Genomic DNA, 15,264 nt, shown 5'->3' with positions numbered 1-15,264 from the left:
GAGGGGGTTGGGGGGGGAAGGTTCAAGCCAGCAAGCCCAGGACTTCTCTGGCCACGGGAGGAAGTTCAGGGCTCCTGCTGCAGAGGGTGGGGCCTCGTGTAGAAGGGGCAGGGCCATGGGGGTAGCCATGGGTGACCCTAAACTTCTGACTGCCAGAAGTGAGGAGGGGAAGACAGAGGTCGATCACTCCAACAGCCCTGTTCTGTACACCGCCCTCAAAGTTTGGGTATGGGCCACTGTCGGCAGACAGGATACTGGCCTTGATGGACCATTGGTCTGACCCAATGTGGCAATTCTTATGTTCTTATTTGTATGAAGTAAGATGCCATCCATGTTCACATCACTGCAGACAAGACATTGGCAAGGATGTTTGACTTTAAAATGATTTAAGGTTTTTCATTTCCTCTTGCAATGTGACTGAAATTTCTCAGAGAAAGAAACATTGCTGTGAGCCAAGGACACAGAGTCCTGGCTTCCCCCCACAGGTCTGCCAAGGCCAGTCCTGGACCAAGGTACAAGGTTTTGGCCAGGTCTACACTAAAACTTTTGCTAGTGTAGTAATGTTGTTTAGGGATGTGATTTTTTTTTTATATAATTTTTTTATACCAGCAAAAGCCCCTAGTGTAGATGCAGTTATATCAGTGATACAGCTTATTTTATTTGGGGAACTGGCATCAACTATGCTGGCAAATCACCCTTTTTCTGGAACAAGCTGCCTCTAGGCTATATCTATAGCTGTATTGACAAGCATTTCCTAGTGTGAACTAGGCCTTTGTGGCAGGATTCCAATTCAAATACCCCATCCAAGCTCTCCAAACACTTTAAAATAATAAAAGCAGCATACAAAAATCAGGCATGATTAACCAAGCACCCCGTTAAATTTATACCAGCTCTGTTAGCGTATTTTCCAGCTCGGTTTTGTCTAACGCTTGCTGCTGTTAGGTTGCCATGGAAAATAGTTCTTTGTAACTTCCCAGACAAACTATGTAAATACACGAGACCAGGGAAGTTCCCAAAGGAATCCTCGGCAGGCTGCTTAGATCAGATTTTTTCCTCGTCGTTAAATCCATTTGAAGATAGTGTCCTCCATATTTTAGTTTTGCTGTGAAATCTCTCGGCCTGGGCTAAGGTTACCACGCCTTTTAGCTCATCACACTGAGTAAAGTTTCTGCTCTTTTCAAATCCTAAGTGGCTGCTGCCTAGACAGGTGCTTAGGACACAGTGTATTTATTATCACAGGTCATGCATTAAGACAAATCTTTGTTTGTTAGAAGCTCGTCTGCTGCAGATGCTAGTTGGGACAGAGCTCTCTCCCCACCAGTGTCACAGAAAGGCAGGCTTGTTCCGGACCAGAATGTCAGGATTCCACAAGAAAACAGGTGTAAGCGCTGAGGGCAGTGTCACCAGTACTCACCATGGCATTGGAGCAGTTCAGCAGGCAGACCACCACCAGCAGGAACCATCGCCGCCTGTAAGTTCTGAAGAGCACCGGTTTCCTCAGCTCAGCCGGCTCTGGCTTTTCCAGCAAGGTCTCCAAGTCGCCTGTTGTTTCCTCATCCATTTTCCCCGCCTCGGAACAGTCAGAGCGCCTGTCTCTGGTGGTTCTCTTGGGGGAGGCCAGGCAGCAACAGGGTGTGAGGGGCAGACCCTGGGCACATTGTTCAGTGCACAGCACTTGCTTTCCTGTCAGGCGCTCTAAATGCTGGCTGCTTTCTTCTGGGTGCAACAGCTGCCCTTGGGCGAGCCTGTCCCTGCCTTTCCCTTCCTGCCTGGTTCAGCAGGAGGAGTGCCCGCCCAGTTTATAAAGCAGTTCCTTTTTCTGCTCCCACAACCACTCCCTCTCTGCTCCCTTCTCCACACCCCACGGGGTCCTAGTGCTAGCCCGGATGAAACACTCCGCTCTGCAGCCTGGAGCCAGCACAGCAAGTTCTGTCAGCCAAAGTCTGCAAAGCCAAGCAAACACAGAGCGCTGCACTCCTCTGCTGCAATGCCAGGGAGCCCCACGAGCGAGGCCTGCAGGTGGCAGGGGGAGTAATGCAGGCCTTCGCCACGTGCCACATCAGCACTGCAAGCTATGATCACTACTGACTGGCAAAGCATTGCTCCCTCTCATCCCCTACAGCAGACTGATTTGTTCTTCGGGTGGCCTCTGCACAGTCCCGCTCACAGGGTGTGCTGGTGGGGCCGCTGGCAGTGGTGGGTTTAATGGCAGTGCTCGTGGGCCTCCTCTCTTGCCCCCTCCTGGCCTTCCCTATGCTGTTCCTGAACAGGCTATAAAAGGGGGTGTGCTACTCTGCCCACCTGGGCCCCTTCCCGCTGCTGCTGCAGATGGACCAGAAACCTTGCTGGGTGGCTCTGACTCATTCCAGAGGGTTTCATGTTTATATCTTGATTGATTTGATCAGCTCCCCTGTACTAGCCCGGATCCATGGAGCTGAAAGGGAATTGGCCAGGATTTAAGAGGCGGGCCTCTTGGCCTGCTGCATTGCCTGCTTCAGACACCCATGTTGGGTGCCTGATTTGCTTGGGAAGTGGGGAGAGATTCTCCAGCTTGCTGCGCTACACCCAGACACACAGTGCCTCCACCTCAAGAGCTCCTAAGGGGCATTAAAACCTGCTTTTCCAGGGAGCTTTAGCTGCCAAGCCCTCTGGTTCAAGCCTAAAGGATTTGAACATATGGATAAGCCTGCCTCAGCACCAGTGTTTAAAGTAGGGGTCACAAGAGGTTGTAGACCTAGTTTAAAAAAAAAATATCAAGCCAGGGCACCCACTATTCTATTAAAGCTGCTCCTGTGGATGTGACATTCTTCAGGATACTGTAAGCACTGCCCAGCTCCTTCAGGAGCTAAAAAACAGTACAAGAGATCACCCAAAGTACCGAGCTCTGCTAGCAGGGAAAAGGCCAAGATCATGGTACTGCCGGATCCGCAGCCATCAGTGCTGATCTCTTAGCATGGCAGGAGCCTGCAGGGGGCAGCCTCTGTTAACAGAGCCCATCTGCACACCTGGACACCCTCAGACTCCATGGTGAAACCTCCTTCTGTCCCCAAAACCAAAGGACCTTGTGATAGGAAAGCCCCTACGGAGGGTCGTACCCCAAATGGAACAAGCATATTGGTTCCAAACATGGTGGCCAAAAAAGAGGCTGGAGACAATTTCAGACTCCCTGGCACTGTCTGCTTCCCCCTTTCCAGCACATCAGTCGGATCCACGGTTGGGTCTGTACATGGATTTGAAAACACCCTGGTCAGGGATCCTCAGGGGAAAAAGGTAAAGGGACTAAGGAAAACTGAGGGCTCATGTTGGTGTCCCACTTCTCCACTGGGAAAGTAAAAGAGAATCCCCTCCCAGTTACAGAGTTCCCCGGCATCAGTGACTGGCACGTGGGTGGTTGTGCCTAGTGGTCAGAGCAGGAGTTGGAGCCGAGGAGTCGCAGCTGACGTCAGAGGCCAGATGCCAGAGCCAAGGGTCAGCGCTGAAGCCAGCAGTCAGGAATAGGAGCTGAGGATCAGGACCCTGTTACCTGCGGCGAGGCACAGCAGGAGCACGGCTGGGAACAAGCAAGCAGAGGAGCTGTTGCAGCCGTGGGTGAGTGCTTTGAGCAGATGCTGGGTTTGAGAGCTGGTCTGGTGACTCTTCCAACCAATCAGGCAATGGAGCTAACTATAGGCCCGCAGCACTCATTAAGTAGCCTGGAGACAGTGGCGCTGGAACTGGGGAGGCCGGGGGAGCCATAGCCCTCCCATGATTTGAAAGTGGATGGACATGGCCCGTCCACTTTTTGCCAGGGCGGACCCCACCCCTTTCCCCTCCTCTTCCCCCTGAGGCCCCACCTCCCAGCGAGGCCAGCGTGGGGCCTGGCCGGGGTGCCCGGGCAGTTGTGGGAGCTGCACAGACCCTCCACCTGCCCACGGTGTGGGGACTGAAAGCAGTGCCCAGCCCATGTCCCACCCCAAGCAGGTGTAGGGTCCGCGACTCCATGCCGGTTCACCACAGCTGCTTGTGTGGCTCTGAAATCGACCCAGCTCTGGCCAGGGGGCCCTTGGAGCTGCAGTACGGCCATGGTAACAGCCGCACAGGCAGCTGTGGGGAGCCATGGACCCTCCACTTGCCCTGGGCGGAGGATCCAAGGGGGCGGGGATACAGGCCAGGGGCTGCTCTTGGACCTGCCGCACCGCAGGCAGGTGGAGGGTCCACCCCGGTACCCCACAGCTGTCCGCGTGGCTCTTATCATGGCTGGCCTGAGGCTCCAAGGCCCCGCCCCCTGGCCGGAGCCCGGTTGTGGAGAGTCACATGGGCAGCTGTGGGGAGCCTGGGTCTCTCCACCTGCCCTGGGCTCTCCAGGGGAAGAGGAGGGGTGGGGGCGGGGCCTCGGGAGGTAGGGCCCACCCCACTTTTGGGAAGGCTCAAGCGCCGTTGCCTGGAGACCGCCTCTGCTGCAGGCCCAGATTCCCGACATCCAGTCGTTATGCATGTCTAAGGGGTTTATTGGTTGTGCAAAGAAGAAAGCTACAAAGAAACCTAGAAATCCCCCTGGTCAGAGCAATAGATCATATTCCGCAAGGGCCACGGCTACTTCCTTGGCGTGGCATGTTGTGATTTTGGAAACACGAAGAGCTGCGAGCTGCAGCTCTAGCCACACTTTCACAGGGCACTACACACTAGAGCTAGCATCCCAGTTGGAGGCTTGGCTTGGTAAGGCAGGACTACTATTTATTCAATGAGGGTTCAGCACTGCAGTCGCTGGAATGGTTCACAGGGCGATTTCAGAGGAGGATTTGAATCCACAGCCTCACCTGCCCTTTGTGGATGTTCTTTAAAATGCAATTTTCTGCTCAAAATTTTAAAAACTTTTGCCTGTTAGCTTCTTAAATGTCTGGGAAATTGGGCCTCCAGATGTCACTAGCCTGGGCTAGCTACTATGTGAGGGCTAAAGATAAAATAAACGAATTTGGCAGGAATCTCTGAAGCACTTGAAGGTAAGCTTTAGACATGTGGGATGCATTGTCAGCGATAAATGCACTATCATCAAAATCCACGCCCAAAACTATTCATAGATCCATAGATATTTAGGTCAGAAGGGACCATTATGATCATCTAGTCTGACCTCCTGCACAACGCGGGCCACAGAATTTCACCCACCATTCCTCCAAAAAACCTCACATCTATATCTGTGCTATTGAAGTCCTCAAATTGTATTCAAGCTCTTTACAATAGCTTTTGCAATGGTGGTGTAATTAAAAGTCTATAGGTAGGGCCCTACCAAATTCACAGTCTATTTTGGTCAATTTCAGGGTCTTAGGATTTTAAAAATCATTAATTTCATGATTTCAGCTATTTAAGTCTGAAATTTCACAGTGGTGTAATTGTCGGGGTCCTGGCCCAAAAAGGAGTTGTGGGGGGTCGCAAGGTTATTGTAGGGGGTGGTTGTGGTATTGCTACTCTTACTTCTGCACTGCTGCTGGCGGCGGCGCTGCCTTCAGAGCTGGGTGGCTGGAGAGTGGCAGTTGCTGGCCGGGAGCCCAGCTCTGAAGGCAGAGCCACCGCTCGCAACACAGCAGAAGTAAGGGTGGATGGTATGGTACTGCCTGTAGCAGGATCGTATTGGAAAAACCCAGGAAGTGGGTGGGTGCAAGCCCACCCACTGTTAAAGGCCCCTCCCCCAGCCTAGCGGGAGGGACCACTGGACCCAGGGACCAACTGATTACGGGGGACAACTAATGAAAAACAGGGACAGGAGTGAGGGTCAAAGGTTCCAATTAAGGATGCCGGATGAGGACACCGAGCAGAGAACCCTGAATAGCGCCCACTGCTCCTCAAAGCTGTCGAGGGAGCCAGCGGATGCTGCCCAGTGGAACTCTGCCCAGATGCGTGAAACTAGGGAGGAACGGAAATAGGCCCCGCAGTCACAGAGCACCCCCTCGTCCAACATCCTCCTCCAGGTACTGTAGATGGAGACTTTGGCCAGAGCCACGAGGAGGTTGACGAGGAGGTCTCGCGACTTTGTGTGGCCACGGACAGGGTGTGCGAAAAGGAACAAGTGTGGGGAAAAGTGCAGCCAGAACCTCAACAAGAGGTTCTGGAAGAGCCGGAATAGGGGCTGCAGCCTGGCGCATTCAAGACAGGTGTGTGCCAGGTTCTCCCTCATGCCGCAAAAGGGGCAGGCCTCAGGTGTAGGGGTGAACGGCACCAGGTGCATGCCCTTGCTCACGGCTCCATGAAGGAGCTGTCAACTAATGTCCCCGGCGGGCCGTGGGACCAAGGTGGAATAAAGGCTGGCCCACCAGGGCTCCTCACCCTCTTTAGGTGGAAGATAGTCCCGCTATTTGGTGTTGGGGCGGGACATGAGGGTGAGGAAATGTAAGGTATGGAGCACGAGTGTGTACAGATGGTTTCTGGGCGCGGTTCGAAACCGGACCAGCTGCAGGGTGTGCAGCCAGCTCGGAGTGTGGGAGCGGGGAGGTCGGGAGGGCTGGTGGAACAGGAGCCCGAGAAAAATGTCCGGAGGGAAAGGGGTGAGGGGTGGGCGGGGAGCACCCTCTCGCAGGGTTCGCCGCAGGAAAGCGAGAGAATCGGGTGACAAGGCGGCCTTCACCTCCCGGAGTACGCGCCTAAGGTTCGGAAGGGTGGAAAGCCCCATGCAGCGTCCAAGCGCGCGGGGCTCCACCCAATCCCCCCTGTCGTAGTCCAGGAGGTCTCCAACTCTGGTGGTTTCTGCCAGGACCAACCTCCGACACACTGCGGGAGACTCTGCCACCTGCACTCGAAGATCGAGATTGTATAGCAGGGGCTCCGCGAGGAGGTCCACTCCCTCGGTGGCCACAAATGACCTGGTCGCCGAAAAAAGTTTCCAGGTCCAGAGGAGGTTCTGGTAGAAGACTGGCAGCTCGGAAAGGTCTCGCGGAAGGCCTCTCAGATGGAGAAAAAAGAGCTGCCGGTCATATTGGAGCCCTCGGAGGCGGCGGAGGAAGGCGTGCGTCAACGTACTCCACGCCGGACTACCTGCACTATAAAGGAGCCTCTGCAGGGCCTGGAGCAAGCAAACCAGGCCCTGTCCTTCCTCCTCCAGGGGAAGACTCAAAGCCCCTGCAGAGACCCAGTGCAGCCCCAGCCAGAAGAACTCCAGAGCCATCCTCTGGAGCCTGGCCAGGATCCTCGGGGCCGGGCTCAGGGTGTTGAGACAGTGCCAGAGCATGGACACCAGTTGGTTCAGCACCAGCGCCCTCCCTTGCAGGGAGAGACACCAGAACAGTCCTGTCCATCTCCGCAACCACTCACCCACCCTGGCCTCCAAATCCTGCCAGTTCTTCGGCGGAGAAGGATGTGTGGCTGATAAATAAACGCCAATATAGAGCAACAGACCCGCGCTCCACCGAATGGCTTGAAGCGCGGGTGGGAGGGAGCTCGCCTGCCACCTGTCCCCGACCACCAGGCCAGAGCTCTTGACCCAGTTGACCCAGGCAGAGGAGGCTGCCGAGTACATGGCCTGGCAGGCCTCCACCCGCACCAGGTCGTCCGGGTCCTGGACCACAAGGAGCACGTTGTCGGCGTATGCCGACAGGACCAGCTGCAGCTCCAGCTCCCGAAGCACCAACCCCGTCAACCTCTGGCGGAGGAGACGGAGGAAGGGCTCGATTGCCAGAGCGTACAGCTGGCCCGAGAGGGGGCACCTTTGCTGTACTCCCCGCCCAAAGCTGCCTGGCTCGGTCAGGGTCCAGTTGAGCCTGACCAGACACTCCGCGTCAGCGTACAGCACTTGGAGAAAGCCCACAAACTGGGGCCCGAAGCCAAACGCCCACAGGGTGCCCAGGAGATACCCGTGGTCCACCCTGTCAAACGCCTTCTCCTGGTCCAGGGACAGGAGGACGAATGACAGACCATCCCTACGCCCCATCTCCAAGAGGTCCCGGACCAAATACAAGTTGTCAAAGATGGTCCGGCCCGGGACGGTGTAGGTCTGGTAGGGATGGATCACGTCTGCCAGCATGGACCCCAGCCGCAGCGAGACCTTATAGTCTGTGCTGAGGAGCGAGATGGGACGCCAATTCCGTAAATCGCGGCGGTCCCCCTTCTTTGGCAATAAGGCGAGCACAGCTCGCCTGCACGAGAGAGGGAGGACCCTGCTTTGCAAGGACTCGGCCCAGACGATGACAAGGTCCAGGCCGAGGACGTCCCAGAACACGCAGTAGAACTCCACGGTCAGCCCATCCATGCCTGGAGATTTGTTAGTGGGCATGCGACGGAGGGCTTCCGAGAGCTTGACCAGAGAGAGGCAGCTCCAGCCACTCCCGGTCGCCCGCGCTGACAGTCCGGAGTTCGGTCCAGAGCACCCTGCGGGCATCGGCGTCGGTCAGATCCGGGGAGAAAAGGTTAGTGTAGAAGGCCCTGGCCCTTCCACGCATCTCCTCCGGATCCGTGAGGGGGGTCCCGTCCTCTGCCAGGAGCCAGGTGGTGTGCTTTTTGGCCCCCCTCCTTTTCTCCAGGGCATAGAAGAAGCAGGAGCCGCGATCCATCTCCCGAAGGAGGCGGATGTGGGATCGAACAAAAGCGCTCTGGGCTCGATGGTCCTCCAGGGCCTGGAGCTCCTCCCACTTCTCCCAGTACGCTGCGCGGAGGGGTGGATCCTCGGGGCCGGAGGCGAGACGCCTCTCTAGCTCTAAAACCTCCCGCTCCAACTGCCCTATCACCGCATGCCTCCGCCGGGTGGTGCACCAGGTGTAGTCATAGAATCATAGAATATCAGGGTTGGAAGGGACCCCAGAAGGTCATCTAGTCCAACCCCCTGCTCGAAGCAGGACCAATTCCCAGTTAAATCATCCCAGCCAGGGCTTTGTCAAGCTTGACCTTAAAAACCTCTAAGGAAGGAGATGTCACCACCTCCCTAGGTAACGCATTCCAGTGTTTCACCACCCTCTTAGTGAAAAAGTTTTTCCTAATATCCAATCTAAACCTCCCCCACTGCAACTTGAGACCATTACTCCTCGTTCTGTCATCTGCTACCATTGAGAACAGTCTAGAGCCATCCTCTTTGGAACCCCCTTTCAGGTAGTTGAAAGCAGCTATCAAATCCCCCCTCATTCTTCTCTTCTGCAGGCTAAACAATCCCAGCTCCCTCAGCCTCTCCTCATAAGTCATGTGTTCCAGACCCCGAATCATTTTTGTTGCCCTTCGCTGGACTCTCTCCAATTTATCCACATCCTTCTTGAAGTGTGGAGCCCAAAACTGGACACAGTACTCCAGATGAGGCCTCACCAATGTCGAATAGAGGGGAACGATCACGTCCCTCGATCTGCTCGCTATGCCCCTACTTATACATCCCAAAATGCCATTGGCCTTCTTGGCAACAAGGGCACACTGCTGACTCATATCCAGCTTCTCGTCCACTGTCACCCCTAGGTCCTTTTCCGCAGAACTGCTGCCTAGCCATTCGGTCCCTAGTCTGTAGCTGTGCATTGGGTTCTTCCGTCCTAAGTGCAGGACCCTGCACTTATCCTTATTGAACCTCATCAGATTTCTTTTGGCCCAATCCTCCAATTTGTCTAGGCCCTTCTGTATCCTATCCCTCCCCTCCAGCGTATCTACCACTCCTCCCAGTTTAGTATCATCCGCAAATTTGCTGAGAGTGCAATCCACACCATCCTCCAGATCATTTATGAAGATATTGAACAAAACCGGCCCCAGGACCGACCCTTGGGGCACTCCACTTGATACCGGCTGCCAACTAGACATGGAGCCATTGATCACTACCCGTTGAGCCCGACAATCTAGCCAGCTTTCTACCCACCTTATAGTGCATTCATCCAGCCCATACTTCCTTAACTTGCTGACAAGAATACTGTGGGAGACCGTGTCAAAAGCTTTGCTAAAGTCAAGAAACAATACATCCACTGCTTTCCCTTCATCCACAGAACCAGTAATCTCATCATAAAAGGCGATTAGATTAGTCAGGCATGACCTTCCCTTGGTGAATCCATGCTGGCTGTTCCTGATCACTTTCCTCTCATGCAAGTGCTTCAGGATTGATTCTTTGAGGACCTGCTCCATGATTTTTCCAGGGACTGAGGTGAGGCTGACTGGCCTGTAGTTCCCAGGATCCTCCTTCTTCCCTTTTTTAAAGATTGGCACTACATTAGCCTTTTTCCAGTCATCCGGGACTTCCCCGGTTCGCCACGAGTTTTCAAAGATAATGGCCAATGGCTCTGCAATCACAGCCGCCAATTCCTTCAGCACTCTCGGATGCAACTCGTCCGGCCCCATGGACTTGTGCACGTCCAGCTTTTCTAAATAGTCCCTAACCACCTCTATCTCCACAGAGGGCTGGCCATCGCTTCCCCATTTTGTGATGCCCAGCGCAGCAGTCTGGGAGCTGACCTTGTTAGTGAAAACAGAGGCAAAAAAAGCATTGAGTACATTAGCTTTTTCCACATCCTCTGTCACTAGGTTGCCTCCCTCATTCAGTAAGGGGCCCACACATTCCTTGGCTTTCTTCTTGTTGCCAACATACCTGAAGAAACCCTTCTTGTTACTCTTGACATCTCTCGCTAGCTGCAGCTCCAGGTGCGATTTGGCCCTCCTGATATCATTCCTACATGCCCGAGCAATATTTTTGTACTCTTCCCTGGTCATATGTCCAACGTTCCACTTCTTGTAAGCTTCTTTTTTATGTTTAAGATCCGCTAGGATTTCACCATTAAGCCAAGCTGGTCGCCTGCCATATTTACTATTCTTTCGACTCATTGGGGTGGTTTGTCCCTGTAACCTCAACAGGGATTCCTTGAAATACAGCCAGCTCTCCTGGACTCCTTTCCCCTTCAAGTTAGTCCCCCAGGGGATCCTGGCCATCCGTTCCCTGAGGGAGTCGAAGTCTGCTTTCCTGAAGTCCAGGGTCCGTATCCTGCTGCTTACCTTTCTTCCCTGCGTCAGGATCCTGAACTCAACCAACTCCTGGTCACTGCCTCCCAGATTCCCATCCACTTTTGCTTCCCCTACTAATTCTACCCGGATTTGTGAGCAGCAGGTCAAGAAAAGCGTCCCCCCTAGTTGGCTCCTCTAGCACTTGCGCCAGGAAATTGTCCCCTACGCTTTCCAAAAACTTCCTGGATTGTCTATGCACCGCTGTATTGCTCTCCCAGCAGATATCAGGAAAATTCAAGTCACCCATGAGAATCAGGGCATGCGATCTAGTAGCTTCCGTGAGCTGCCGGAAGAAAGCCTCATCTACCTCATCCCCCTGGTCCGGTGGTCTATAGCAGACTCCCACCACTACATCACTCTTGTTGCACACACTTCTAAACTTAATCCAGAGACACTCAGGTTTTTCTGCAGTTTCGTACTGGAGCTCTGAGCAGTCATACTGCTCCCTTACATACAGTGCTACTCCTCCACCCTTTCTGCCCTGCCTGTCCTTCCTGAACAGTTTATAACCATCCATGACAGTACTCCAGTCATGTGAGTTATCCCACCAAGTCTCTGTTATTCCGATCACGTCATAGTTCCTTGACATCACCAGGACCTCCAGTTCTCCCTGCTTGTTTCCAAGGCTTTGTGCATTCGTATATAAGCACTTGAGATAACCTGTTGATCGCCCCTCATTCCCAGTATGAGGCAGGAGCCCTCCCCTCACAGACATTCCTGCCTGTGCTTCCTCCCGGTATCCCGCTTTCCCACTTACCTCAGGGCTTTGGTCTCCTTCCCCCGGTGAACCTAGTTTAAAGCCCTCCTCACTAGGTTAGCCAGCCTGCTGGCAAAGATGCTCTTCCCTCTCTTTGTAAGATGGAGCCCGTCTCTGCCCAGCACTCCTCCTTCATGGAACACCATCCCATGGTCAAAGAAACCAAAGCCTTCTCTCCAAAGTCGCGGCAGAAGAGCCATGCGTGCACCTTCCCCACATCCCACCACTGCCTCGCCGAGGGAAAGGCATGCCGCTGCCCCCACCAGGCCATCCAGAACTCCCGGAAGGACGCCACGAAGCCCACGTTCTCCAACAAGCTGTTATTAAAATGCCAATAGGCCGGCCCCGGCCTCTCCGGACTGAGAGAGGCTGTCACAGTCACCAAGTGGTGATCCGAGAACGGGGCTGGCCGGATGCCGGAGGTGTAGGCTCGTGCCAGATGGAAACGTGAGATATAAATACGGTACAACCGGGTGTGGCGAGACCGATCCCCCTCCACCCGGACATAAGTAAAGGTAACATCGTCGTCCGGGTGGTGGTCGCACCAGATGCCCACCAGGGAGTGATGATCCACGATCTCCCTGAGGACGCCCACGGCTGCCTGGGATGTCTCGACTCCTGAGCGGTCCCGCTCCTCGAGGGTGGTGTTGAAGTCCCTGCCCAGGACCAGGCACTCGTGAGGATCCAGGGTGCCGAGGAAGGCCGATGCCTGCCGATAGAACCGCACTCGTTCCGGGCCTGCGTTCGGGGCGTAAACATTGACCAGGTTTATTCTCAGCCCCTCCACGCAAGCCCGGACGTGCAACAGGCGACCTGGCACGACCTCGGCTACCCCCAGCACCTCGGGCCGTAGCTTGGGGGAGAACAGGGTGGCCACCGCAGCTGAACGGGCCCCGAGGTGGCTAAAGTAAACCTCATCTCCCGACTCCAGCCACCAGCTAGCCTCAACGGCTGGAGCTGTGTGGGTCTCCTGCAGGAAGATCACAGAGTATCCCCCCTCCCGAAGAAAGGAGAGCACCTGGCTCCTGCGGAGACCCACGCTACAGCCCCTGGTGTTCAGCGTGGCAAAGATGGTATCCTTCATAGTGAGGGCTGGGGTGAATCCTCATGGGCAGGGGAATCAACGGCCTCCAGCAGGCCCCGCAACAACCCATGTTCAACCCCAAAGGTCATCAGGGAGTTGCGGAATTTACGGACCTGCCGGTAGGCCGCGAGGCCCTGCCTCCCGGTCCCTCTCCCCTCCCCCAAAAGGCCCTTCACAGCCTGGAGGACATGATGGAAGTCCCCTTTGAGCCACAAGTGTCCTGCAGGAAACGGCGCAGCTCTTCCCTCAGCGCAGAGGGGGATGCGGCAACCAACCCGCTGTCATCCTCCAGTGCGGCCCCTGAAACATCTTCGTGGCCTGTAGAGACAGGCAAGCATGGAGCAGAACCTCGGCGCAGTTGCGCCGGGCAGCCCGTCCCCATCTCTGGCACGGGAGGGGGTGGCGGAGGGAATAGTGCAGCCCCCATAATGTTGGGAAGAGGGGACACGAAAACTATCCCTTGAGGATTGTCCGTAGACAGAGGAAACGAGACAGCCTCGGCAATAGTATGGGTGGTGGCAGGGAAGGGGGCAAGCGACTCACTGGCGATGGAAACAGGATCGGGGCAGGGGCGGGGTCAGGGCCGAGAACAGAAGAAGAGACAGGATCAGGGACAAGGGCCAACATTGGGACCAGGGCAGAAAGGGGGCCGGAAGCAGGGATAGGAACAGGAACGGGGACACCGATGGATTCATGATCCCTGGTAGCCGGGTTATCGGGGTGCAGCTCCTCTCAGCCGGGATTGGGGGACAACGTGACAGGGGTCAGAGAGGGGCCTTCGCTGATGCCGGGCACGGGAGCTGTGGACAGTACGTCACCCGCAGCCACGGCGTCAGGCACTATGGAAACTTCTGTGGGGCCCCCCTCCGGAGGGGAAGCCAACCGCTGAGTCTGGGCACTAGAGGGCATGCCCACAGGCTCGGGGCCTGACCGCTCGGCATTGGCCGTCGCCTCTAGGGGCCCAGCGGCCTCAGGTGAGGTGCCATCCGCGGCTGGACAAAGAGGGAGAGCCAGGGGTGCCCCCAGGACCAGAGCGGGGGCTACGGTTGGGAGTGAGAGGCAGGGAGAAGGAGGAGGGGGTGGTGGAACTGAGCCACCACCCAGATTGAGGCCCGCTGACTGGGGGTTGTCTTCCCCCTGGGTGACCAGGGTCAGACCCAGGGCCTTGATCTCCTCGAATATGGAGGTAAATCCAGTCCCCGTGGCCCCAGAGTCCTCCCCATCAGGAGCCAGGGCAGTAATAGCTCTGCTATCGACAACAGCAGGGGGGCGCAGATGGCAAAGGGGCTGGGGGAACTCCTGCAGAGGCCTTCTCAGGAGGGGACTCAACAAGGGGGGCGGTGACACCTCCGTCTGCTGCCATGGCTGCCGTAGCCAGCGTCCCCTGCTGAGCTCCATCCGGAGGCACGGCAGAAGATGTAACAGCATCAGCCCTCTGCAGCATTTTTCGGGGGGCCTCCTCTCCCTCCTCGTCAGAGGGGAGGGATTGAGCCCGTGATTTACGGGCACTACGCTTCCCCCGGACGAGCACCCAGCCCTCCAAAGTGGAGGTGGAGGGCCGGTTAGCAGGGGCAGGGCCAGGGGGCAAGGGCGATCGTTTCGGGGCTTGGGGCGGCAAGGGTGGGACAACGGAAGGAAGGGAAACCTCCCCCTGGGGCAAGCCCTCTCCCTCAGCTGGCAGAGGTCTCGCCACCCTCTCCTCCATGGGAGGAGGGGCAGTGGCAGTGGCAGCCGGGTTGCCCGGGTCGCCGGCGGTGACAGGCCGGCGCCCTCCCGGGTCTCGGGGGTCTCGGATGTTCCTCTGGGCCGGGCCAGGGGGCAGTCCCTCCGGACGTGCCCCATCGCCCGGCAGAGGAAGCACCAAGCCTCCCCTGTCGAATAGTGGACATGGTAATGGGCCCCCTGATAGGGCACCAAGAAGGACCCCTCGAGCGCCACCCTGCCACTCGTCGCCGGCGGCACTTGAATCTGCACCTGCCGGCGGAAGGACAGAACATGGCAGAAGGCGGGGTCCTTGCAGCCCAGTGGGAGAGGGCTGATGATGGAGATGGGTTTCCCCAGGGTGGAGAGAGCAGGCAAGAGGGCAATGTTGGGCAGGAAGGGCGGGACGGAGGTCAATACCACCCATACGCCCAAGTCTTCCAAAGGTTCTAAGGGAACAAACACGCCCCCCACCGCCATGCCCTTCTCTACCGCCTCCTGAGCGGTGGCCTCCGACTCTAGGAAGAACACAACCTTGCTGTACATCTTGGAGGCCGCCACAATGGCCGTGGGCCCTACCACCCTTGCCAACGCCCGCACGTACGTTTCAACGTGGGACGAGGCGGACACCAGGAGGCAGCGGACGCCGTGCCTCCTGGTCAGTGAGAGGAAGGGGCCCCAGCCACCAGGAACGGTACCGGAGGCGGCAGTCGGGGCAGATGTCGTGGCGGCATGCGGGGGGGGCAACAGCCACCTGGGTGTACGCTCTGGGGGCTTGGGATGGAGCGTCCCCAGAGCCGGTGGAGGG

General features: G+C 56.4%; 1 protein-coding gene across 4 annotated transcripts in view; it reads right to left on the bottom strand.

Annotated features, from left to right (window-relative positions):
• SLC49A3 (solute carrier family 49 member 3) overlaps positions 1-1,790 on the bottom strand; it is a 53,237-nt gene extending 51,447 nt beyond the window's left edge. For all 4 annotated transcript variants that reach the window (XR_012159155.2, XM_073345800.2, XM_073345799.2 and 1 more), the window contains exon 1: positions 1,415-1,790. Coding sequence is in view for 3 of the 4 variants with exons in the window: in XM_073345800.2 (XP_073201901.1) it covers positions 1,415-1,561 (147 nt within the window). In the remaining variant the exon portion in view is untranslated. The remainder of the gene's footprint in view (positions 1-1,414) is intronic.
• Between the last annotated feature and the right edge of the window lie 13,474 nt (positions 1,791-15,264).

The sequence above is a fragment of the Lepidochelys kempii genome, chromosome 5, assembly GCF_965140285.1.
Source record: "Lepidochelys kempii isolate rLepKem1 chromosome 5, rLepKem1.hap1, whole genome shotgun sequence".
Classification (NCBI taxonomy): Eukaryota; Metazoa; Chordata; order Testudines; family Cheloniidae; genus Lepidochelys; species Lepidochelys kempii.
The sequence above is the reverse complement of the archived record's forward strand: the minus strand, read 5'-3'. Positions and strand labels throughout refer to the sequence as shown.